General features: G+C 43.7%; 1 protein-coding gene across 1 annotated transcript in view; it reads left to right on the top strand.

Annotated features, from left to right (window-relative positions):
- The window catches only part of LOC117582530 (protein Star), a 30511-nt gene extending 2818 nt beyond the window's left edge, over positions 1–27693 (top strand). Inside the window, exons 2-5 of the mRNA XM_034270335.1 lie at positions 15563–16656; positions 25436–25911; positions 25977–26141; positions 26201–27693. Coding sequence (XP_034126226.1) covers positions 15663–16656; positions 25436–25911; positions 25977–26141; positions 26201–26428 — 1863 coding nt within the window. The 5' untranslated portion in view covers positions 15563–15662 and the 3' untranslated portion in view covers positions 26429–27693. The remainder of the gene's footprint in view (positions 1–15562; positions 16657–25435; positions 25912–25976; positions 26142–26200) is intronic.

Genomic DNA, 27693 nt, shown 5'->3' with positions numbered 1-27693 from the left:
CAATTTCCTTGTTTCTTACTTCAGTTATTTGGCTCAATTGAGCAGCAGCCCGGCAATTATTCAATTGTCTTTGATTAAATGTGCAAATTTGTCTAATGTTCTCTCTCCATCTGTCTAGCTCTTCCCGCAGTGGATTAGCGGATGTCGTCGCTTAAAGCTGCAACTAATTGCGATCCATAATTTGTCACTGATCTCACTTTCTCAATTGTGATTTGTCTGCAGTGGGACAGAGTTGGCCAGAGGGAGAGTGAGGGAGAGCAATTATGACTCATTACGCAGTACACACATGTTCATTTACCGTTGTGGTACGTATCTAACGCCTGTATGCAATAAAGAAAAGAAGAAAAAACAACCATTGCAACACTCTCCAACACAAGAAGAAACCTTTGGTTCTGCTTCTTGACCTACAAGCCAGCAGCAGCGAGCGACTACGCAGCCAGCTCCCAGTTCCCAGCATTTCCTGCCCATTTTTATGTACTGTTAATTATTGTTTATTTTAAATATATATGGGCAGAGAGCGGGTGTGATGGAGCGGTACGAGGCGGGACGGACCAGATTGGGCATTAGCTAATAAAAGCTTGCAAACAATATTCCAAATTTCCAAATTGTTTGAAATGCAGGCCCCAGCTGGCAACAGACAACTCACACGCACACACACACACGCAAACTCGAAAAACCAACAAATAAAGTAATTATTTCCTTTCACAAGCTCCAAAATCGGAAAAACATAAAGAAACAGAGGGAAAACCAAAGAAGCCTCAAACCAAAAATAACATTCAATATACCCGCCCACCCCCATATACGCCACTGTGTCGGCATCGACTTTTGTAGTTGTGTGTTGTTGTTGTTGTTGTTGCTGCTGCTGCAGCGGATCCAACACGTGCAGACGCAGGCAAAATACAGTGAGCGAGTGCAAGAGAGTGCAAGCGAGAGAGCAACCAAAGCAAAGAGAGGGAGTCCAAAGCGTGAGCGGAGTTTTGCATTGATCTGCGAAAATGCAAATAGAGAAAGAGAGAGAAAAAGTGTTGAGAGCCGAAGCTTTGCATACACTTACAGGCGCTAGCACCAAACATCTTGATGTAATAGAAATAGATGAACAGCAAAAACAGCATACTCTTTGAAAGAGTAGCAGTGCAAACGGAACTCTGCGATTTGATTGACAAGTTTCGTATGCGCGTCTGTGTGTTTGAATGGAGTAAAGTAAGTGGAGTGAGTAAATGAGTGAGTAGAATGTGCTTTGTGAATGAACCACAGCCACTGCCTCACGTACTATGCATTTCTATGATTGATTCATGCAAAATATGTGGTTATTTATAGACCAACAAGATGACTAAATTGGCTAGTGTGGTGGCACCTTTCCATATCCGTTATGACCGTTGCTCTGCCACTCCTTTTATCTATATTTGGCCGCGGCCTTGCCTACGCTTTAGCTGCGCCATTCTTTACCTTATCGTTATGTTTGGACAGGCATTGATCATGCTTGTGGTGTACTCTCGTTACCTTTATCGATTGACAAACCGGAACCCCATCTTTCGCTTATGCTTATGCTTATGCTTTCCCTCCTCTTTTTCACTCTCTGGGTCTCTCTCCTGTGTTTGTGTGCGGGTGTGCGGCGACGCCAGCGTCTTGAGTTGTAATTTCGCCAGTCGTATCTGTCTCTCCCTGTCTGCTGCCCATAAATCATGCGTTTTGCACTCAAGTTTAATTTTTTTTTCTCCTCTTTTTGCCTATTTATGCGACGCAGCGGCTACCGTGAGCGATGGCGCTTACGTCATGGGCCGGCTACCGTACATATTTGGCCATGTTTTACTGTTGTCAATTGGCCAAATGAGAGCCAAACATCTCGCCCAGCGTCAGTCAATACAAAATGTTGAAAGTAGGTAAAGATCGTTGGCACCGACAGCAGCCTATTCCGATTGAGTCATCGTATTCATATTTTCTTCTACAATTGTGAAATCGCCGCACTCTGTGGGACTGCTCCACACATTTTTGTAATTAATAATATTGAATAAACAGCTGGAGAAGAGAGACAGCTAGGCAATATATCCATCTTACTCTCTTTGTCATCCGTTCGCCATTAATTCCATTTCCTTTTGGCTCCCCTTTTTCACTGGAATTTTTCAAAATTTTTGGCCAACTTTTTTGCATAATTCAATAAATTTGTGTACAAATTGCCTCGTTAAACGCAAAATTATAACAACTCTTTCAATCGCATCGATCGTCTCCTCATAAATCTCCTTTTATATAGACATTCGACATTTGTTTTGATTTGCTTACGTTCTGTATGGCATATAAATGGAGGAGCATTCATGAATGGGTTGGGAAATGGGCAATTGCTTATGTTTTTGCTTCTGTTTTTTTTTCTTTCTTTACACTTGTCTGCGGTCGATTTTGCGGTGTGTGACGTCAGGGCTAGAGCGCCAGAGTAGGGCTATAATTTCAATAGTTTTTTTGTAATTCTTTGATGGCTGGAACGATGTAAAAGATGAGATGTAATGGGCATGTACATATGTAGATCAATCCACAGTGGAATAAGAATATTTTTGTCGATCCGCTCATTTGTTGCTCCCCAATTCCATTCGCTCAGTTTAACATAAGTTGAATTGCGTTTTAAGGAAAGTATCCTTTCGCTTATGGGACATTTGTTAACGAAATATTATTCAAAGAATTTCCAAGAGCTCTGCCCGCTTATTCATCAGATATTTTTCTACAGATACAAATATTATTCATAAGTTTTCCCTGCAATTTCTTGAAGAAATATTCCTAATGAGTCAACACTTCTGGGTCTCCTCGTAGCACCCTTCAAATTTCTCTCGAATGAATTCCATTTACCTCTCCAACAAAAAGTACATATGATTAACCGAATATATTCACAGCCATTCAGCCGAAAACCCACTCATCATAACAGCCACAGCCAAACAGCTGACTAACCCCACGACACGTAAGATCGATCCAGTACTCCGGGGTACTGTTGGGTGGGTGTTTTCTATAGAGTATATTACGAGGTAGATCCAATATTTAAACTACATTGATGGACACACAATACAGACAGGCAATATGTTTACCTAGTTTTGTGGGAGGGAGAGTCGGTTCTGTTCTGAGCTGAATGTTCTCTCTATGGGAGGATCTTTTAGCTTATTTATTTATTTATTTATGTGTATAGATATTTTGTTGCTATTTATAACTAGCATACTAATTTGTAATTTGTTTAATGATTCACTTAGCGCTCACTTTATGAAGTGTGGGAATTTCGGAGAGCTCAGAGGAGGGCTCCACCATCCCTATCTATACGATATTTCTGGTTATCCGTTAAGGCAAGAGCTTCACAAGAGTGTTGACCCAACGAGTTATGCCTGATAAGATTATTTCCAAGAAGTTCATAAAGAATAAAGAATGGAAGAATGGCATGGGGGGAGGGAGGAGTCACTGCTCTGCTCTGCTTTGCTGCCTCAATCAATCAGCATTACCTGCCGCTGCGTTTTCCATCTATTTCCGAATGTAAACAATGTCTGGCATGCGGTATGATGGGCTAGCTCTAGGATCTCTCTCGCTCTCTGCTGGAAAATAAACAACTAATTTCAATGGGGCCATCAAACATTTATTCGCAATTACTGGATACCCAGTTTAATTTTTTTTGGCAGAGCTTTTACACGTTCCCAGACTCGGGATTTCTTATCAACGAATTAAATCAATGGGGATGTCTCTCCCGCTCCAGCAGAACCAGTTTTCGACAGGTTTCCTTTACCACAAAACCCAAGTGAAAACCACAATAATAATTCCCATAATTATAACAATGCCCCACAACAAGCAGCTACAGATACAGAAATCCAACCAACAAAAAAGAAGATATCCCAAGTGTCGCCGGCCCAAAAAAAAAGCAAACCATAACCAAAAACCACAACAAAGCAACAGACACGAAAAAAGAGAGAAGAGCAAGCCAAAAAGAAGACCAAGCAGAAGACGCAAGTAGAATCAGAGTGTGGTCTGGTTTGCGCTTTGAAATACAAACTTTTGTGGTTACAAGCCATTTTCTAGACCACAGAGAAACTGTCTCTGTCTCTCGGTTATTTCTTTCATTCTTTTTTCACGGGCAAAGCCAAAGAAGTTGTCAAAGCCAAAAGCGAGAGCAAAAACATGAGGAGATGTGTGGCTTGGATACCCTTTTTGGGGAAAGAAAAACTAAAATTTAAGTCACAAACTCTATAAACAACCGAGAAGCACTGCTGCATGTCGCAATTTTCTACAATTTACAAACAAAATAATAATCTGTGGAATGTTTTCGGATATTTAGATAGCTTCGAACTTTGGCTAAGCGCCTCCCCAATCCTGTGCTGACTCAAACCTAGGAATACCCTCTAAAAACAGGGTACACTCAATGCAAGAACAACAACTACAACAAATACAGAGAAGAAAGATACGGAGAAGACGAAAAAAGAAGGTGTGTTGTGTGTAGGAAATGATATGGATACAAAGCGACGCAAAAGTCGGAAGAGGAATTATTCCGCAGCAACAAAAAAAGAAGTTGACGAAGAAAGAGGAAAACAGTCGCAGAAGCGGAGCAAAAGTTTTATCAGTTCTTCTTGTTGTTGTTGTTTCCGCTCGCGGTGGTAAAACTTTAACAACTTCTTGAGAGTTGGAGGAGGAATGGGAAACGAGAGACGGCAGACCCCCAAAGGAAAATCAAGTTTCAGCCCGGAGAGATAAACGACAGAATGGAACAATCCAACAATCATACGACAATGACAAAGCAGAATGGAGCAGCATTTAAAATTTGTGGGCAAAGTTTTGTGAAGGAAAAATGTGCCGTTAGTAGAGTTTAAGCTCAATTAAAGTTCCATTCCAGCAGGCAGGCAGCGGCACCATTCACATTCGCAGATGCGACAACGTTTACGCGTGACTGGCAAAAACCACCACAACAATAATAACAACAGCAGTGAATTTAGTGCTGTAATTTCTCCAAACACTTTGTGATCCGCTAATAATAATAATAATAATAATTTTTTCCCAAATTCCGCTTATTTCCGATATTTTTCCGATTAACGAGAAAATTTTCATGGCATTTACATATATTGGAATGGAAAATGAGTATTTCGCGTTAAACCCTACAATTGTAGTTGTTCCATTCCATTCGTTTCTCTCCACTTCCATTCGTTTCAAACCACTTCCATTAATTTCAGATCAGTTGGAACAAAAGTTCCCCTCTACACAAATCCGAATATTTTCATAATTTTGAGTTAACTTTTTACTCGTAAAGTGAATCCCACAAAACAGAAATTCGAATGTGGAACAGAGGAAATATTCAACTACATGCAATTAAGACTCGTCGTTGTCGCTGTCGACCATTTTGGCTTTAACTTCCATTTCAATTACCGGCAACAAAAAGAATGGTCTTGCCACTTGATGACACTTGTTGGAGAGGGGGACACAGACAGACGGGAGGGGGCACTATGCTGCAGTTACGTTTCGTTTCGCTCCAGAAAAAAAGACCCCGTAAAAATGTGTCATGGCTGGCAGTTGAACTAAATTACTTTTTGGCTCGAAGCTTGCCGCCGCTCTCCGCCGACTCTGCTCTCGACTCACAATCCATTGGACATCGTCGTCGTCGTCGCACCTGATGAGTGTTTGAGTGTTGTGTGGCCCGTAATTTGTTGGCTTCCTGCTTCTGCAACAAGCCGCTGCACATGCACCGCTTGGCTACACTTTATTTTAGCCCTGCCCCCCGCACTCATTCACTCGCTCCCTCCCTCCCTCTATCTGCCGTTTGGGTTCAATGCGCCCCCAGGTGCTTGGAGGCAGGCTCCTGCCTGCTGCTGCTGCTGCTGCCGTCTGCCACGCGCAAAAATTGATAAAGCAAATCCATCATGTCCTTCGCTTTTTTCTCTTTTATTTAATTCCTTTTTTTGGGCAAATTAAGGTGCCGCTCGTTGTCTGACACGACAACGCCCCGAGGCAGGGGCGGCGTCATTCATGCCACTAATTACGCCCACCCACAACTTTTTAGCCAAAGTTGAATGCCTCCGAAGAGCACAACGACGCACGTGCCTTCATATGTTTCCCAAAGCAAAAAGGTTAGGAAAAACTTAAATGTGTGCAAAGATGGTGGCAAAGAAAGGGCTAAGATTGTGGTTTTGAAAGCATAAAATACCCTGGGACAATTATTATTTGTGCTCTGAAAATCATCCAAACATAATGGAAATCATGCAGAAGGCAGCATTTATGATTCTCTTAAACAGCGGTGGGACCGCCGTCCCTCAGCGATATTCGAGTCAAGCAGCAATGTTAGGCCTAGTCATGCACTCGTAATGTATTTTGTTCATTTAATTATAATTAGCCAGTTTCGTTTGTGTAACTCGAGTCAGCTGGGTTTTAGCTGGGACTTGCCCAGCCCTGCTCTAAATGGCAGAAATATTTCCTCTCATAAACTCCCCCAAAAGTACACCCCCTTAGTCATAACCCGCCTCTTTCCAACACTCCATTACACGGTATTTAAACGAAGTTTTGTTTGAGTTTTGTTTCTTTCCTCACTGGCTTTCAGAGTTTTGTTTTCTTGCCCTCCTCCTACTACTCCTCCTCCTCCTCCATGGCTGCTCTGTCACTCTTTTGTAATCCGCACGTAAACCGTTTTACTTTTCCCAGCAAGAGTTTTATGCGAATTTCATAGTTGTTTTTTACCCTTTAACTTAATGTTTCGCACACGTCAAGCTACAATAAAAAATAAAAAAACAAGCGCAGAAGAAAGAAGCAACAAAATTGAATAAAAAGGCGCAGAAGCAGCCCAAAGAGGTTACAAAAGCGTCAGAAAAGGTCACACACCTTGATTTCTTGTCTGATGGCTCGTTTCATTCCCAAAACGTTTCCCCCACCATGTGTATGAAGATTTGCTTTGCTGATTTGCACAAAAAGTAAGAGAGGTTGAAAAACCAGTCCACAGCAAAACAGGACGACAGGGCGAAAGGACGACACCCTGTGCGCAGGTGCAGCACCTCTTCGTTTAACCCTTTTCCGCGTGCGGCGGTGTCCGCTTCAATTTCAATTTTGTAAATTGAGTTTATATTTCGATTTATTGACACGACGACCAGACCAGTCGCGACTGCTGACTTCAATTACGACTGTCCTTCTGTGCTCCTCCTGTACGCTGCTCTCCCTCTCCCTCTTTCTCCTTTCTGCTTTGCTCCTTGACTGACATTTATTACCATTTGTGCTCTGAGCTTCCTGGCGCTTTCGCGATTTATGCAATGCGCAGAGCAATCGATGAACAACAATGGCGTCCCCCCAGGGTACAGTTAGCACAGGGCTCAGGGGTTTGTGTGTGTAAAGGGTAAGGATGGATGAGTGGCAATTGTTTGGGTTTTTGAGTAGAAAGTGGAAGTGGAGAAGCTTTAGCAGATGGAAGATTGATTTTTCAATAAATATTAAAACCTTTCAAATAAATATTCGTAATACTTTTCAGTGCAGAATTCGAGGAGCTCTTTGCAGACTTTTCTCTTGAAAATTTCACCAAAAAGACTGATAACATCATGGAAATCATGAAACCAACTTCCTTCGTCCTGCTCATTTGAATTTTCTACGGCGAAAAGCATTTCCTGGTAAATCCCTGGCATTATATTGTTTTTTTTTTGAGCAATTCCTTTGAGTAGAAAAAAATCAAAAGAAAAATGTGAAATGTCATGCTGCACTCTCGTGTTTGTGGCCGTCAGGCCAACAACAGCAGCGAACGTGTGGCTAACAAAAAGCAAAGAGAAGTGCACATGCAAACACTGCCCAAAAACCATTCCGGATCGCATCGGCATCGCATTCGGATCTTTCCATTTTGAAGGGAAAATTTTCCACTTGAGTTTTTCCTGTGTGGACCCATTCATGCATACCAAAGTCCCTCTTCCGTTTTTCGGTCCAAAAGAAAAGAAAAGAGCGACATGTGTTTGAGATGTTGTGGAATGGAAGTGTCTGGAAGGAGGTGGAGTAGGAGGCGGAGGCGGAGGAGGAATTTGAAAAGTAAGGGGAGATTTTCTGTTAAACATAATCTCAATTTTCATTTTTCACCTGCCGCCTGCCCGCATCCACTTACCGATTTTCTCTCCCTCTCTCATTGTCTGCCTGCTGCTGCTGCTGCTGCTTATCAGCGGCAAAACGGGCAACAATTTGTCTATTATCGGGTCTGGGCCAATTTTCGGTTTTCTTTCCTTTATTCTCTGTATTTCTGCTCTTTCTCTTGTTTGTCTTTTACCGCCGCTGATGATGCTGCTGGCTGATAAATGTCCAGCGTCAGTAAATCCGCTCAAGCCTGATTAAGTGAATTATTATGCTAGGCTCCTCTCTCGGGATCTCTCTCGCTGGCTCTTTCTGTTCTGCCTCTCTCTTTGCCATTCGTCATGCAAGAAAAACAACACTGCAGCAAATGCCGAAGCGTTGCTCGCCAGACCCACTGCATCATCATGCATTTGTTATACCCTGTAATGTGGATGGTGGTCGGGATTGCCATATAAGAACATGTAACAGATATTGATCAAGTTTTGTTTCAATATATTTGAGCATATCCTGAGGCATAAAGATGCAATTTTGATCAAAAATAGAATACAGCTTGAAAACTCCTCTTGTCTATAGCATTCTCCTAAGAGAAAACTGCATACCCTACGTAACCAGCAAAACAAGAAGCAACGGCACTCATCAAATATTGTTTATGTTACACACACTCGCACGCACACTCATTCGGTTCGAATGCTGAGAGAGCGATGCGTTGCGATCCTCTCTCCCGACACGCACATTGCACTCTTTCTAATCAGCCGAGCGAGCGAGCGCTTGTTGCATTTGTACCTGCTTGACCTGCTGTTGTTGCGCGCTCTCCTTTTTTGTCTCTCTCCTATACTGTTGCTCTTGATCCATTTCCATTTCTATGCATTTTGTGCGTGATGCTCATTACGCATCTCTCTCCCTCTCCCTCTCTCTCTCTTTTGCTTTTTGGAGTGTTGTTTTTGTTTGCTGCTGCCGCTGCTTCATTGAGCTTTGGTTGGCTGCAGTCACGTCAGCAGAAACAGAAGCAGCGGCAACAACAGCAGCTGCTGTGCTGGAGGTGGAACACCCTGGAAGTATGTATCGTGGAAGTGGGGAAGGGGTATTTGGTACAAATTAATATAACGTTCTCTGGTTCCATGGAAATGCGAGTACGCGCTAGCAATTGACGGGCAAGATCATGTGAAGTAGATTATGGACTTGTGGTTTAATGGCGAAATTATCCCAAGAATTGCATAATTATCTAGTGGCAGGCATCAGCAGCTGATTTAATTTGCAGTTAACTTGGAAAGAAAAATAGTTCGCTGGCGGCGTAGTTTTGTGGAAATATGGGGAAATGTTTATGGATATTTTTCGAGGGAATATCTGGAAAGTCACCCCAAAAATAGTGCTCCCCCCGAAAATGTAATAAGAAATCAATTAAATGCAGAAAATTTACTTAAAAACAAAAAATAAATCCAAAAATGCATCTCTAAATATTTCACTTAATTTTCCTATCCAAAAATAAACACTGAAAACTGTTCTCCTTCTCCAATAAATTCAAAATTTAATTAGAAATGCATTGGAAACTTTTCTTGTCTAAACAAAATGTCATTGGGGGGATCCAAAACGAAAATAAGTTTCCCTCAGCAAAGTCATAACGATTGAAATCTATTGATAAACGAAAGGAATCAACGGACAGCAATCTATTGATATGGAAAAGTGAACAAATCGAAGGCAGACACAGCAGCGAACGTACCGAAAGTAAACAATCGTGAGGCACTGTAATGCCAAGTAATTGGCCGACCAACTCCCACATTTTTATGGACTAATGGCCATAAATTTATTGGCTATCTGCGGCATAGCTTTAGCTGCATTTTTGGTGTAATATTTAGTGGGAAAACCATCCTGCCTCAACTGCTGGCAGATTGTGTGGCATGCAACCCCAGACACGTCAACTTCTCATTAAGATAAGGCATTGCCAGAGGAATCAGAGCAGTTCCTACCAGGTTACTTCTGGAAATCAAAGTGGAAATTGTCGCATGCAATGCCTGACAAAAGGAATTGCACTTTTTCGGGTACGTTGACGCCTGGAGGGGTCCTGTAGTCCTGGAGCTCTGTCCTGCGCGCTTTTGGCACACGCCATCTGTCGTCCCTCGACTGGGGAGCCCAGCCAACTGCCAAATGCAGTCAAGCCGATCCTTTAGGACCTCCTGCTACTTGTGCTCCTTCTGCTGCTACTTCTTTTTTTCTTCCTTTTTTTTGGGTAATAAATTCCCAACATGCAAAGGCGAAATGCAGCAATAAAATAGCAGCAGTCGGCAGCAGTAGACACATTTGCCACTCCATTTTCCTCTCCCCCGCCCCACCACTTTACCCTAGATTCGCTCTTTACGTCCGCTCTTATTTGGCAACTTTCCAGCCGCATTTCCCATTTTTTTTTTATGTGCTAATTTACTAGAACGACTTGCTGACTGAAATAACTGTTGGTAGAGGAGGGTGAGAGCGGGTGGTGGCTCTGTGGCAAAACTCCTACAAGCCAAACGTCGCGACGGACGCCTTCGGCACAAACAATTAAAACGCCGGCGACGAGCAGACCAACTCGAACGACCGATGGCCGTACGTTTCTACGATAAACAAGTCAAGATAAGACGACGACGACGACGACGACGACGACGACCACACAGGTCCCACCACCACCACATTCATCCCACCAAACATTCCCGAAGCGAAGCGAACCCATTCGCAGGTCTCTCAAGTCTGCAGCAGCAGCATATGGCTGCACATTTTTTTGTGCTACCAATAAATTTCCGAAATACTTACCTTCTTAACGTTAACGGTTACCTGTGTGACCAAGACACGAGCGAGAGAGGGCGAAAGTGCAAAGCAATTTTTTCATTAGCGCGTTCGGCAAACGACAGGCTTGGGGGTAGCTGCTTGGGCTCTAAGTAGTAGCTGGCAAAGGTCCTCGTTGAAGGAGGGTCGAGTCCTGTGGCAATTGCTGCAATTTTTGCAATTGGAAGAATTTCAACAACTTTTTAGTGACCCAGGCACGGACACGAGGGGTGCTGGAAGAGTTTCATGAGGGAAGTAATGTGGAAAATTATCTAGTATGGGAGACAAATTATGGGTAAGGGAGAGGTGATCGAAACTGAATAATATTTGGTACACGCTAGGAAAGAAATACACAAATTAGCAAGCCAAGATGAAAGACCATGAAAAACCTTCGCAAATTCAGATTTCTTACAGAATATTAAGGCATTTTAAGCAATTTTCAACACAAGTTACTCTTAGGATGACCGTTGCCAAGTGCCAAGCAACCCTCGCTTTTTGGCAGCACTCCACCGATGGTCACCCATTTCGTAATCAACATCATCGCCTCTTTACTTGGATCGTTTGTATGATCGCTCTTCATTCCAGAGTGCAGAAGACTCGTCGCTGGAGGTGAACAGGGGGAAAAAAACGTATAAGAATTCCTCGGTGCAACGTGCAACGTTCGTTGAGTTGTTGTTTGTTGTTGGCTCGGTTTTTTAGAATTGCATTTTTATTGTCTGCCACTTTGTTGTTACCAATGTTGAACGCCGCTTGCCGCTGCTCGCTGCCTCTGCTGCTGTTGCCTTTTTGTATAAATAAACCATATGGTTAAAAGCGTAGCAGAATAATTCTACGAGTCCGCCTGCCTCTGCCTGCCTCTTCTTTTTTACGTCTCATAGCCAACATATCCGCATAGTCTTCGTCCCTTGTCTCCCGTTGGCCATCATCATCGTGTCCAGTCCACATCGTGGTTCTGTTTCTCTGTTGCTCTCACTTCTTTTCTCTTTTGTTCCTCTTCTGCTGTGGTTCTGTGTAGTTTCTGCTGTGTTGTGTGGTGGCTCGAGATGAATGATGGAGAGTTGTGCTTCAGTGCGTTTGTAAATGTTTTATCAAAATGTCTTGTGCCGTTCCGTTCGCCCTTCCCTGCCATGCCACTCGCTCTCTTTCTTTTATTAGAGGGTAGATGAAGGTGTTTTGGTAGTGATGTAACATAAAGTACATTAATTCCAGGAGGAATTTATTTTAGAGTATATTTGTTGTATGTTCCTTATGTTCAGAAATATTGTATTCATTTATTCCGTTTACAGGGTATCCCCACAGTCTTCACACTCTCCTCTAAACATTCGTTGGAGCTTCTCTCTCTCCTTTCTTTGCATTTGTTTTTGTTGTTGCTGCTTTTTTGTTACATTTCCTACGTTCATCGCATTTTACGATCATTAACCGCAAAACATTATTGTGGCATGTTCTCGCTCGCTGGTGGGTTCTTCCACCGACACCAACACCAACACTGCTGCCACTTGTAGTGGTGCCCCACGCCACCTCTCCGCCACCTCTGGTGCTTACCTTTCGTTTTGATGTTCCTGGAAATTGGCCTGCGCCACAGAGAAATGTGCTGAAAATTGGCGGGGTCTACGCCTCCTCGCTGCCTGCCTAAGCTCCAAAAATTGTTTTTTGGTGACCTCCGAAGGGCTTGGATGCTGTTGCCAAGTGAGCAATTTCCCAGACAGCAAGCAGACACTAAAGAAAGGGGGCAGGCAGGCAGGCAGCATCAATGAAAAGCGCACACACAAGATATATAGATACAGTGCCAGATACAGATACGAATACAATCGAAAGATATACAGATATAGCTGCAAAGATACAGCATTCGTGCGCTTGTCGGCTTCCTCTGATTTTATACATATATTTTTTTATACCTTTTTTTCTTTTTTTATAATCGATCGATTTCATGCGCTGTGCGACAAGCCGTAAATCACACGCCAGACACAGACGCAGCCACAAGATACTTTATCTCCTGCCCTCCTCATTTCTAACTCTTTGTTTCTCTCTTGTATTTCGATTTCATGGCGCTTTATATACGCACACCACAAATCAAATGGCATTTCCAGCTAATTACTGAATCAAAAGCACATTAAACTCGTCAATAAAGTTGGCAGGGTCTGGGCCAAGTCGCTTCTGCTGCATCTTAATTGTTCCAAATGTTCGTTCCCAATGGGTTTAGGGCTTACAATTGTTTGCCATCATCAAAATTATTTGCCAGAAAGTGTAGCGAATGCGATTGAAAGTCTGAGCCATGTGGGAAACTCTTTTTTTTTTTTGGAAAAAAAGTTGATGGTAATGGATTTTCTTTTAAATGAAATTGTGAAGTGGCCATCACCATAATTCTTCAAGAACATGCAAAATAATCATAAAATCTTATATTAAAAACATATTTAAATGGTTCTGCAAATTGTATGCCAAAGTTTTGGATTTCATGTTTATGATCTCCAAAAAAAATCTCCTAATTGGTTAATAACAAAATGAATAACTATTAAATGGGCTACACCCCTCGGAAGGCAGGGGCTTTGATTGGCAACCCACAAGCCACAACTTACAATTGCAACAAGAAGCAGCAGCAGCAGCAGCAGCAGGAGCAGCCAGCATAAGATAGGGTTCCATTTTAGATGCCTCCTCTTTGCCTGGATGATCACATTCCAAGAACCATATCGTTTAAAGAACGCACTTCCGAGGGAGTGGGGGAAGATTGCAGAGGGGAGTACGAAGTATCATTAAAGCAGCAACAGCAGCAGCAGGGCATTTAATCACAGGTTCTCTCTGGCCCCGGCTTTGCTGGGAATATGTTTCAATAAATTCCAAGCAAATCAAAACATACAAAACATATCCCCAGCTACAGAGAAGAGAAACACAGAGAACGAGGGAGAGGGAGAGGAAGAATCTGAGAACTGGGAGCACGCGTAATGGCTAATGAATGCGCGAATGCCCTGCGGCATCCATCTCCCCACATAAGTCAATGTGCAACCCAGAGCAGACTGGTCAGCGATCTGTTGCTGCAGCAGCCTTGCCCTCAGCGCAAAAGGAGCCTCAGAGGCAGCAGTGGTATGGGATGGATATTATGGATGATATGTTGGAGGAGGGTAAGCCCAAAGACGGTTATGGTTCATAAAGCAAAAACTACAGAAAATGAAAAAAAATTACATGGAAATTGAATTTGGGAGTAAACTGAAAGTTTGAATACTCTTTAAGAGAGAATATAGAAATGGTAATCGTACATCCTACTTGTCGAGTCTCTTTCTCCTACACTACTCTTCCACCACAAATCTCTTGTTAATTTGTCAATGCCCTTTTATGCAGGGTAAGGGCATGCTGCATTGAGTGAGTGAGTGAGTGAGAGAGAGGAAGAACAAGAGACAGGCGGCAACAGCCGCCAAACATTGAGAAAAACATCTGCTGCGCGCTGCCGCTGCCGCTGCCTCTGCTGCCAGTTGATGAACTCGATTCCACTTGCTTGCCATCTCGCTTGCACCTAACAAAGCATGGCTTCTCTTCGCCTCTTCTACTTAGTTTTTTTGCTGCTTCGTTCGTCTGTTGCGCAGGCGCACAAGTACTACGGTGGAGTACACACACAAACACACACACAGACACACATGAGCACATGAAACGGCTGGCACTCACTTCCCCTGCGATCTTCTCGCTCTTTATTGCGCTGTGCAGCGTCTTCAATCGTTTCTGATACCCTGGCAAAGAGAGAGCGTATTATTATGTTGAGCAGGTGTGTGGCTGTGCTTAGGAAGAGAGCGTAAATAATATAATAAAAATAATGATTATAAAATCATATCAAAAAACAAATTTTGTTTGTAAGCTAAGAATATTTCAAATAACTTCGTGTCATCAAATTGTATAAAAATCTGTTCCTAATTCGCTTTGTTAGGATATCACCAGGTGCGGCAGTCTAACCTGCGCTTCACGTATTCCATTTATAATTCTCATGCCTTGCTGCAATGCAGTTTTCACCCCCCGTTCTGAGCGCGGCTCAGGTTCAGGCCTCTGTCTTTGCTCGCTCTCGCACTCACTTCTTGCTTCGTCTCGCACTCCTTCCCCCTCGCTCTGGTTGCGTCTCTTTTAATTTGGTTCACAAAATACCTTGCGTTGTTGTTGAAATTCTTTAGCAATCATTCTGGGCCTTCTTCGCTCATGCACTTTGTCTCTGTCGCTCCCTGCTGTCTGCCTGTAGAGTCTGTGTCTGTCAGTGCTCTCTCTGTGTGTGTATGTCTCTCTCACTCTCTCTCTCTCTGTCTTTTGTCTGGCAGCAGTCTCTCTCTCGATTTTTGACAGGTGGTGGAGTTTTTGTATTCAATTTCTTTTTGGAGCGACTTTTGCTCTTGGTTTCGTTTTTGGGCTGCTCCGTTCTTCGCTGCTTCGTGTGTTTTTTGTTGTTGTTGTTGGTTGTGTTTGCCTATTCATAAAAATGAAAATGTGTGCAGGCAGACAGCAGCAGCAGCAGCAGCAGGAGCAGAAGTTGGAGAAGGAGCAACAAGAGGAGGTATGGGGTATGGGCATGGGTAGAAGGACCAAAACGCCAGACAAAAGATTTGCCCCAGACAGACATATGGAGAGCAGAAGCAGAGAAGCAGCCAGCACATATGAAGGATGCTGTGGGTCTTCCTCGTCCCTTAGTTCAATGCACTCTTTGAAATTAGTTTTTGTGTTTTTTTTTTCTTCTCAAGACTAATTGGATTCTCTTTGCTGTCTTTCGCTCTTTCAGTTGAAACGCTGCCTGGCCAGGATGCGGCTCTAAAAGGAGAAGAAGAAGGAGAAGCAGGAGACAATTCTCAACCCCAAAAAGAGTAGAAAAACCAAAAGCGATGTCCAAGCAAGTGTTCTCGGCGCATCCAGCGCTGGCCGTGGAGCAGCTGCAGCAGGCCGAACAGGAGAAGATTAGCAGCTGTAATCCTCACCAGCAGCAGCAGCAGCAGCGATCAACCACAGCGCCGCAGAGCAGGCGGCATGGCAAGGCCACGCCCAAAAAGTATACCATAAGCAGAAGCTGTGCCGGCAGCACCACAGTACATCAGCCCACAGCAGCCGCAGCAACTGCAACAACGATACCCGCCATCAGTAGTCCACCGGCAGCAGGAAACAGCAGGAAGACGCTGCCCGCGCGAACCAACTACGCGGCCGTCGATGATGATGATGACATCGAGTGCGAGGACGTGGATGAGGTAAACTTTGGACAGATGCGCGATGAGGCGGAGACTAGGCAACAAAACACCAAAGACTGTGGCGCGGATGAGACGGATCATGTGCAGCAGCGGCACAAGCGGCATCCACACAGCAGCAGCACCAGCACCAGCAGCAGCAGTAGGCAACATCCACAGCTGGAAGATGTGGGAGGTGGAGCAGCCAGAGCAGCGGCTGGGGATGAGAGCGATTTGAGTAGCGTTCTTAGCTCACCGTCGGTCAGTACGGTCTCCTCGCCACTGTCGACGCCCACGCGGCTGCCACAGCCACTGCAGCAGTTGCATTGCTGCCAAAAGGTGGCAGGATCGGGCGCGTGCATAGCTCCGGGTCAGGGGCTGCAGCATTCTGCACATCGTCAGCATCATCATCACCATCATCATCATCATGCCAATGGGTCAGCGGGTTGTCCAGCAGCGGCAGCGGCAGCGGCAGGAGGTAATGGCGGTGCTGCTGCTGCTGCTGCTGCTGCTGCTGCAGCCAGTGGTTCCTGCAACAAGAACAAGAAGCTCGATCCACGACTGAGTCCATCGCCGTATCGCCAGCTCTTGCCCATAGCACTGTGCCTGCTCTCGTTTGCGACAGTCTTTGCCACATTGATTGTCTACATGGATACGACAGGTGAGTGTCTCCCTCCTGCCACATCCTTAAACCTACCTACAGACCTTCTACCTAACTGTGTTTGTATTTAAATTTGATATCTTTTGGCATATGCCTCTCGAGTTTTTTCTTTATTTTCTCTCTTTTTTGTCTCTACCGGATGTAGGCTGTGTTTGCCCTGTTCCTTTCCCGGCTAATGGGCACACTTTTAAGATTAGTTTACGCATCATCTACACTGTCCACTGTGCCCATGGATGATGCCATCTTTTGTCATAGATCGTCTGTATGCCAATCTCCTCTCGCTCTTCTCTTTTCTTTTTTTTTGGCGTGGGCGTGTGTTTAGTGGCGCTTCCTGTCTGGCAACATCACTTGGCAACAGGCGCAGCTGTCGCTGTCCCCAAAACGTTGCCCCTGCCACTGGCCTGCCCAGCGACACGTGCTGCCTGCCACAAAGACAGCCGCCTACACGTCAAAGGAATATCTAATTGCCATTCATAAGAATGGAAAGTCTGAAGTCTAGCGAAGGAGAAGGGAGAGCTACTCTTGGAATAGTTTTCAAACCAAATGGGCAGAGTAACGGCCCCAGACCCAGACAGTGGGTTAAAAAGTGACAAAATAATTATCTTTGCATGTAGACAACAAATATAAATGCCACAAATATTTGCAGCAGATAAAAATCTATCTAAAGCCTCGATAAGACACGACAAAAGATTATGCGATTATTTGTCTACAATTTCCAAGCAAAAGCCTTCCCTTGAATGATAGCGAGACACAGAGAGAGAGAGAGAGAGAGCGAAGACAACCTTGTCACTTGTAGATCTTTAGTACTGAGATGACTCATCGCAGAATAGTCGCTGTCAATGTTGGCTAGGCCATCTATCCAGATCCACAGACAAAACACAAACTGTCGGATGAGGCAATTTCTTTTAATTCGCTAAAATACAAGCGACACACGACAGACGACGAGCCCAAGTGGAACCCGGAGTAAAGTACAGCACAAAATGTACTTAATGAAAGCGGAAAGCGCCGTTCTACAAGCGAAAATTAGTTTGTTTTGCATATGAAATGTGTGCTGGCTCCGTGACTCATTCGTGCAGCCAAAAAAAAAAAAAACAACAAGAGAAGAGTGACTAAGGGCCAGAAAGATATAGAGAGAAATCAATGTCATTGATTGCTGTGGCAGCTGTTCCAAGTTGTTCGACTCCTCCCCGGGACGGGACTGGAGGAGACAGTTTAAAAATTCCACTCAAGTGTTGGCAATTTTCTCTGCACTTCCTTTGGAGCTGCCTCCGGTAGCCTCTTCCGTAGCGCCAACATTTCTTTCCTTTTCGTTTTTGCTTTTGCTTTTGTTTTGTGTGGAATATTTTTGTCTTCACTGTCGGCTGCCGCACTGAAGAATATGCAAATTCCATGCAAAGCCTCAGCATTTTCAAAGTGTCATTTGTCAGCTGATGCAAATGGAGCCACCGAAACGTACGAAAAGGAGCAAGTAGCGGGATGGCAGGCTATTTGGAGAACACGTTCTATTCCTTACACTCCAGAGTAATAATTTTCCTGTGTGTTTAAACTTCAAGTTAGTATTGAAGTAAAGGCCCTGAAATGGTTAACTCTGGTAATTACTTATCAGTGATTATTACACGAGTTTGCATGCCACTTTGGAGTGGTGAAATCTCCCGTCTTTGTCAGGTGTGATGGATGATTAACAATGTTAACGAGTGAAATGAGTGGCCCTCACATTCCTTTCTTACTCATTCGATAGAAATGCGCAACAGATTGCTGGTGCAAATTGGCATCTAGATATCGAAAGGTATCCCTTATGCTACTTGGAAAAAATAAAACATCAAGAGCTCTTTCGATGTTAATTTCATCATTCATAAATTGTTTATGCATCTGTCATTCATTTACCCAAGAAACTCGATATGAAAATGATTATTTCCAATGGTTTCTGGTCATAAATGCAGACAGCAATGCAAATAAAGCTTTTGTTGAGGTATCATCAAATCCATATAAAAATGCGACTGCTGCTGATGATGATTTCTGTGCCATAAATTTGTCATTTCATTTGCACAGTTAAGTACCCAAAGGGGTTATATATCATACTCTGATTGGTGGATAATACTGCTCTTTTGTTTCTCATCAACGCGCGGTTGTCGTCGTCGCCAGTTCGACTAGACAGGCAGACTAGACTAGACTGCCACTGGACTTGGACTTGGACTTGGAGTTGAAGCTAAAGTTGGGCGTGTCCCAGAACCAGAACACCAGAAACAGACTCAGAGCCAGTCTCATTTGTATGGCTCATTGATGGCTCTATTAGGTTTATACGAGCGAACGGATTGATTCATAAACGAAATATAATCATAAATTAGTCAGGCAGGCAGCCATTCCACCTTCTGCTGGGAGAACAAAAGCGACTGCATCGAAATTTAACACGTTCCAGCAATCGAGGGGACAAAGGTTGAGGCCAAAGATAGGAGCTTTGTCCCAAAAATATTTCCTCAAATCATGCACTTGACAGACGGAAAGAAAACCTCAAGAGAAGTAAGCCGAAACCCCGAAGAAAATGTATACGAAAAAACCAAATCAAAGTGATCAGAAATACCTCAAGAAAAGTGATCAAAAAAATACAAAAAGCAAAATGAAAAATGAGAAAACCACCGAAACAAAATGCGCTTATTAAAGTGACAAATTTTGTTGGTTTGTTGGTGGCTCTGGTCGCGACCTGATCATAAGTAGACATGCCCCAACTCCATTTCCCAAGCTGCTAAAAAATACCTTTTGGGCCCATGGATGACTCTCCAAAAACCCAACAAATTCCGACTCTGACAATTTGATTTTTCTTCTTCTGTGTCTCTGTCGCTGTCGCTGTCTTCTCTTCTGTTTTGTTACACATGCCCTCGGCCGCTTTTCAACTTTATTTTTTGCTGCTGACTTCTTCAGAAATGGTTGGTCTTGATGGTTAGAAGGGCCCCCAAAATATATTACAATCCCTGGATTTGTTGTAAGCGTCACGTTTTTGTGGACTTGAATTGTTGCAATGACCCAAGCACTTTTTGATGGTGATGGTCTGTCGGTCTGTGGCTGGGTGAAGATTTGGAATCGGAAATTGCATTTGATGTTTGGCGGCAAACATTTATTGTGTGTGCGGTGCGAAGGGTAGAAGGAGAGTTGATCCTTGAGGGATAGTTTGGGGATTTGATAGAAAAAGGATGAGGAAATAGAGCAACAGCAGTAACTAAAATCTCTCTCAACGCAGCTCTCAATGTATTTTCCTCGGCATTTGCTGTTTACGTTTCACTTTTGTTTTTGTCGACTACATCCAGTGTCAAAAGTGGAGGCTAATGACACGGCAGCACCTGCTGCCTGCTGTCTGCTGTCTGCTGCCTGCTGCCACCCTCTGGGCAATCATTCGAAAAAAGAAAAGCACGAGCCATCCATGTGTCAATAGCAACAACAAGAGAAGTGCGGCAACGTTGCGTGGCATGATTGCAGGCAATGGGCAAGACGACAACGGTGAAAGCTGACTGCCTGCCAGCCATCAGCTAATCGATGACTAAGTAATCGCATGGCGTCGATAAGTAGGCTATGTTTGGATTATGACACAAAATGGTGCAAGCAGAATGGAGTGGCCGGGGCAGGCGTGCCACAAACTGAATTATGTGTGAGGCGAACGGCACGACACGTTGTATTTGGGGTAGCAAAAACTGATATTGGGGTTATGCTTTAAGGTAGGAAAAGTATTCCCAGTACACGTGTATTTGACAGTTAAGATAAATGGTTACAGAATTGATGGAATTGGTTGTGTAAAAGGATACAGTGGGCTAGAAAGTAAGACGTACTTTAGGTACTTTATGGGGTAAATGGAACTGTGGCAATGTTTATTGAAGAAAACAGTAAAAGGGGGAACAAAAATTGAAGATAAATCATGACAAATAACGGGAAATAGTTACAATCCCCAGGGAAGTGCCTTCCAATGGCCAACGCGTCATGCAGCAGCGCTTGTCGGCCACATTTTTAGCGAAATTCTCTCACAATATTAGAACAGCGGTTGACAGAATGCTCTGTCTCTGGCTTTCTGTCGCCGGGGCATTAATCATGTCAAGAAGGAATTATCTTTGCACTTGAAGCAGGCGATTACAGGCCTGTCACATTGTCTGTCTATCAGCCTTGTTGGCTGTCTGGATGCCGTTGGTGACAATTTGCAAATTGCAACTTTAATTGAAATTCACAGACACAAACACACACAAACAAATACAAGTGCCACAACCACTACTAAGACTAATGACTTAATTCCCGTTAAGCACGCAGCGACAAGCCCCTCTTTGGGACTGCTTCTAAGCAGTTTTTACTAGCCACCCGCCCTGCGAGAGCCATCCACCGGATGTCATTCAGTGCACAGGCCCGCCCGCCTCCAACTCCTCGTCTGCCATGTGATTCATAATTTCGTGTGTGCAACATTGTGTTGCATGGCTTTCAAGAGAAAATCCACCCCCGCAGCGTCTGCTGTGTCATGGCAGTGGTGCCCGTTCCCTGCTGGCGACTCCCTCTCGCTCTATCTGGAGATCAACGAGTAGGGCCTCCCCCCCCCCCAGCCAAAGCGCAGCGAGTGCTCAATTTGAAAAGCAAAGCTCAAATGGCATTATCACAGCATGCGCCAAGAGTAGAAGAGACGCTGCCACAACCACCACGCGACTTCTCATGGCCTTCCTATGGGCACGGCTGGTGCTGCCACCCGCATTTGTGTCTCAGGTTTTTGCAACCCTCCCTGCCAATTGCGCAATTTATGCTTCGTCTTCGTGTGTGGTTCAGTTCGACAGGGAAAACTGATGAAAAACTGCCCTCGAGGGCGATTTTGTTGAGAGATATTTCACTGATAAATGCCAAAGAAACGTTTGCGCAACGAAGGTTGCGTCGTTAGTCAACACTGTTTTGGGGGAAGGCAACTTTTAGCGCTGTTCCAGCTTGATTCGTTTCGTTTGTTTCTAATGGAATTGTGGCATGAAACGTCTGACAAGCTTGTAAGCTTGTTCCTTATGTTTATCCCCATAAATACATTTAGTAAAAAAGAGTTTCCACAGGTACAGCCTCGCACAGAGTTCCAATTGTTCCATTTACCACATGTTCCTATGCCTCAGCATTCTTTTTTCAACAGCAAATAGAACACGTCACTCCTTTAGCATTTTTATCCAACCCACAGCAAAGCCACTTTATCGTGTGGTCTTGATAAAGTTGTTCCCTCTTCAGTTGCTGTGTGTGTTTCCCCCCTTCAAAAGTGCAGTTTCACACTTGATCACGTGACGCAGAAGTTTGCCCTGCATTGCCCTTTTGTATTTTGCCACTCTTTAATGGGCAGGCCTTGTGCTTGTGCCAGGCGGTGATTAAGATCCGACCCACATAGATTAGGCACACATTCGCACAGTGCCTGGGGGCGGGGAACACAATTGTGCTAATAAATCTGAGCTGTCGCTGGTTCTGTTCTGGTTCTGCTGCAAGCACACATCACCATTTGCCAATATACACAATCGCGTACAGCAGGGAAATGGCCCATTTATAATACAGGCACCAAACAGGCAATTATACCACCAGATAGACCCTAGAGAGCGAACCAAAGCGTTGCACAAATCAATAACACAACTAGGCATTAGGCAATGGGAATATTTATAATAGAAAATGTTGTAATACGGCAGGAGGAATAGCCCCCGAAAGCAGAACACGCAATTTCAGGCTCGGGGTTCTGGTTTGGGACAGGGGTTAAACTTCTGAAACGAAAACTTCCCTCAAAAAGTAAACAAAGTGGTTAAAACACTTAACAAGGTGCAATTTAATGTTCTTTGAAACAAATTAAAACAATTCAAAGAAAAGAAAAAGAAATAATCTCTCCCGAAACAAATTTTTAATCAAAACTGCGCTAAACCAATGGAAAACGAGTGCACAAATTTCCCCTAATCGACCGGACATTCGTTTCATTGTGGCATTGAAACGCTGTCCAATATGTCCTCTCTGTCAAGCGTGCTCTTCTCCTGACCGCGAGTGTACTTTTATTTTGTTTTTTCAACAACTTTTATACGTAATTGAAAATGTATAAAACTTTTGTGGGTTTTACTTGCGCCAGAGAGCTCCTTCTGGGTTCCCGTTTTCTTTATTTGCCTTTCCTTTTGTTGAATTATTGAATAGGGCGTGCATGCACCGGCGACTGCTACCCCTGGAAATAATCTGAATAAGTCAGCGCCTTGGGACGGACGAGGACTCTCCGTTAAAGTTTTTATGCCGCCGCTTAACCGCAATTAAACGTTGTGTGTTCGCTCGGGTGTGTGTGCTGTGTGTGTGCCTCTCAGCCGCCATTGAATATAATTTTCGGTGCCCTGCCATTTGTCTTGACTGCCACCCTGAACGGCCCTGACGACCGTCGGGCACTGAGGGACTGGCAAACCAAACCGGTGACCCCTTGTGCAAATTGGAAATGTCAGCTTTTGACACCGAAATTGCCGCTGCCCGACCCCGAGGGCAGATTTTGTTTGGGTACACCAATTTCTTCAGTTCCTTTTTATCGGATTTACATGCGCCGTTTTAAGCGCTTTGGCTTTTATTGCACAGCTGCTTAAGCTGTCAGGGGTAACCGAACGAGCGACTCGAGCGATCATTATATAATGTTTTGTTCCTCCATTTGCCATTAACCTTTTTTCGGGGCACGCTCTCGGAATCCCCATGCTGGTAGACAAACGATTCAATAATTCTCTTGACTTCTAATGGGCCTCGTAATACGCTGAAAACTGAGACGCAGACACAGCAGACAGACGCTATCAGATTTCCCTTGGTGTACATTTTCCATCGTTTTTCTTTCAGTTTTGGGCACACTTTCCCTACCAGTTCGTCGGGGGCTGTGGCGTTAATTAGTCAAGGTTTTCACTTGGAAATTTACTGAAATGTCCATGCCGTTCAGCTAAATGATGACCCACCATGGCCTGTTCGTTGTAATAAACTTTATGGCCATTTTGTGACCGGCACATACAAAAAGTTGTAGTCGCAAAAATTTGCATGGCACATTTGGGACAACAAAAAATAGATATACAAAAAATATATGCAAAACGGCTGGGGTTAGTTGGGTGAGGCGATAACGATGGGAATTTGCTTTTGATGAGTCGACAAGACTGAGGGAAAATAGATGAAAAATAGAAGTATAAGTGGCCGAAATGCATTTTTTTAATGGGAATTTTAATACTAAGCCCGATAAAAATATTTCTGTTAAATGATTTGGAAATAAAAAAGAATATAAATAAATGTAATTTCCATTTCCATTCAGAGCTAAAATCTAAAACGTTTTTTGCTTCATTTCCACACGTTCCCAACGACACAAATGAACGCAACTGTACCTGCCATAAGCTTCATTCATTCAAATAAATTATTACAAAAGCATTCCTAATACGAAAACATTCCTCTTTTAAGTGTTCCAATCCCGCACATACCTAAGCTCACACTCCAGAGGCTTTCATTATTGTATAATTCGAGCAAAAGCCGCCCTTCTTTTTTTGGCTGACCAAAGCCACGCCCATTCAGTGCCACAAATTGCTGCAAGTACATTTGATGGCTATTTTAATTTCTTTTGGCCGGCTTTTATAACGGTTTTGTTGTTGTTTCCTCAGCCGGAGGGCAGGCAAAACGAAACAAAAAGTGGAAATTGGCACAAGGAAAGTGTGAAAAGCAAATAAAACCAAGTGTGTGTGTGTGTGTGTGTGGAGTGTGTGGCAACTGAAACAAAGCTACGTCAAATCGTTGACTTTTTGTTGCTATGGTTTATGGACGGACAGGTTGGGCCGGTCCCCGCAGGCCCTGTTAAGCGTCCAGTGGGGTTTGGCTGTGCCTGGTCATGTGCTAAATATCAAAGGCCGTGCGCTCATTATAGTTTATGGGGCGGCATAGGCTGGCTTCGTTTCAAGGTGAGGTCGTCGTGGGCTGCCAAGTCGGATGTTGCCTCTCGACCTTCGATGGGGGTCTGGTCGCCCCACGTTTTACACTTTTTCACCTTTGGAACATGTCATGGCATTGGCAAACGTTCTGCAATTTACGATTTATTTGTATGCATTAATATTTCACTTTCCTGTTCCTAACCCCTCACATTTCTCGATGTTCTAACAAAGGACGCGTCAATCCTACAATCGATTTCCCTGCACTTCTTCTTATTAATAGTTGATTGGCCTTTAATTTGCATTGAATTCCTCATTATTTTCACCCTTTAATCTTGTTCCGGAACTCACTCTCAGTTGTTCCATTCCCATGTGTTCCTAACCTCACAATTATCGACCTTCAATGGCTGATAGCTTTAATATTTCATCTAAATTGCCCCTTTGTTCATTAACACCCCACTCTTTAAGTGTTCCATTCCACGCGGTTTCTAACCTCACACGCAGATTATTGCTCTTTGTCGCTGTTGCTCGCACTCCTATCAATCCTCGCTCCATCACTTTCTCCTGCCTCAACATATCATGACACTTGGCAATATTTGGCCGAGCCCTTGGCTTAATATCTACTCCCCCTGGTAGCTGCTCGACCTGCATGTTTGTACGATTGAAGTGCCCTCAATTTACCGAATGCAAATGTGGTGGTCAATGCGCTCCAATTGGCAGCGAAGCGTGGCCAAAACGCTGCACGTCACGCCATGTCTCCACCGACTGCGACTGCGACTCCCACTCCCACTCCAGTGGTGCAACAAGTTTTAATTGAATCCAATTACCCAGCAACGTAGAAACAATATTACTTACTCCGCCATAACTGACTAATCTTTGAATATATGTTTTTGTCTTCACAGAGATACGCCATCAGCAGTTCCGCCTGAGCATGTCGCGCGACTACGAGCTGAATGGCGTTGCGCAAGACGATCCCAAACTCATTGCATTCCTGCGCCATTTCGAAATGGGCAAATATATGGGCAAGCCCTCGGCCAAGTCAGCGGCGGCAGCGTCACAGTCCAACGTTGGAGTGCCAACAGCAGCGACAGCTGGAGGAGGCTCCTTTGGCAACAGCAGCGGCAGCACAGCCGATCAGTTGGCCCACTATGTGGCCGATCTGCTGGGTGGCAAGATGGATGGAGCGGTCATCCAATCGCTGAGTGGTCCGCTGGCCCATCTGATCACAGCGCCCTGGCTGAGCGAGCATCTCAATTGGATGGGTGTGCTGGTGGAGCCGGAGCCACGTTGGTATTTCACGTTGCGCAAACAGAATGCACAACGGGCGCGTATGCAGGTGGTGCAGGCATGTGTCTCACCCAACACGTACCCCAAAGAGGTGAGCAAACAAACAAACAATCGAAATATAATGAAGACTTAAAGCAAAACTCTGTCTCGCTGTAGATCACCATACACAACGAGGATGTGCGCATCAATAGTCTGCACGATGAGGAGACCTCGTGGTTTAATTCGCGTGTCAAATGCTTTCCGCTCTACACAATCATGCTGGCATGTGAGCGCACCGAATACGATTTGCTCAGTCTGGGCGTGCAGGGGCATGAGCTGGAGGTAAGTGAACTCGCATCAAATAAAACTGAACTTTCACTAAATAACACATTTTGCTGCAGATCTTGCAGACGCTGCCCTTTGACAAGGTGAAAATCCAAGTGATATCGATACACTTGCTGGAGGATCATGAGGATGTGCACGACTATGTGCTGGACATAACGCGGTTTCTGGCGAGCAAATCCTACAAGCTGCAACGACGCATGGGACGCAATTACTTCTATCAGCGTCTGAATGTGGGTGCCACGCGTACGCGCAAGAAAGACATTCTACTGCTGAAGACGCCCTAGACAAGCCACTGAATGAATAAATCGAACGAGCGATCGATCAACGAACAACGACTTAGGGCCCTCAATTGTTGCTCTCTCGGCTAAAACTTTATGTTCTAATGATAATTACTACTATTACCCCCCATACGCTCTACACACCATATACATGTTGAATATATGATTATGTAAACGCTATAAAACATATGCATAGATATATATATATGGACCTACTGTATACCGCGATTGTAGGACTCTCTTAGTTTTTGTAAAACTCAAATTTCTCCTCTTTATGTTTATTATTTTTGTGTCGAAAATTTGTTTACCACTTATGAATACAATAACTATACATAAAAGATATGCACATACAATATAATGTATTATGATTTTGCTATAAGCTATGCTCGATATATATATATGGAATGTTAGGCCTAAGCCATGTGTGCGCCACCCCTTTCGATGTATAAATTATATAAATTGCAAGGAGAGAGAGGACACTGCTCTGCGCTGCTCTGCTATTAGTTGTAGTCCATCTATAGCTCTACCTATATCTCTATCTATATGCTGTAATGCAAGTCTATATGTTATATCGAATGCTTTATCTAGATAATCCCTAAGTGAATTTATAGCTAAGCGCCCGCAAGCGAAGCGATGAATGTTGAATGAGAAATGAGCGCCAGACTACATAAACAACACATTTAAATTATATTAAATTATTGAACCAAAACGAAGCACATCCACACACACACACACACACACACAAGCGCAAGCAAATAAATATATAGAAGAAAAAAAAACTAAAAAATCATTTGCAAAAATCTGCTTTCAAACTCATCTCATAAATCATAGTTAAAACATAAGAGAACAAACCACACAACACAATATTAAATGAAAAGAAAAAGAGAATCATGCAGCACACACACACACACACACGCACACCCACATACACTCATGCACATTTTATATGTACTAGAAAATAAATCAATAAATAAATAAAATAAATGTAAATGATGCAAGCGATAATTAAATGTAAAAAAAAAACCAATTCGTATTTCAATTACATTTTAGTAATTAATAATGTATTATTATTTTTTATATATATTAAATGAATGCACACTGAAATATATACAGAGAGAGAGAGAGAGAGAGAGATAGAGTCAACGGTGTGAACTCGTTGCACCTCGCCTTAAGAGAAAAACTCCCATTAGAACCGAGACATAGACACAGATCCACACACAGAACGAGATTGAAGTAGAGAATCAGTGCCTTCGACTTAGACTTGAATAAAA

Source organism: Drosophila guanche, unplaced genomic scaffold (assembly GCF_900245975.1).
Source record: "Drosophila guanche unplaced genomic scaffold, DGUA_6, whole genome shotgun sequence".
In the NCBI taxonomy this organism is placed as follows: domain Eukaryota; kingdom Metazoa; phylum Arthropoda; class Insecta; order Diptera; family Drosophilidae; genus Drosophila; species Drosophila guanche.
This window is presented reverse-complemented; position numbering and strand designations above follow the sequence as displayed.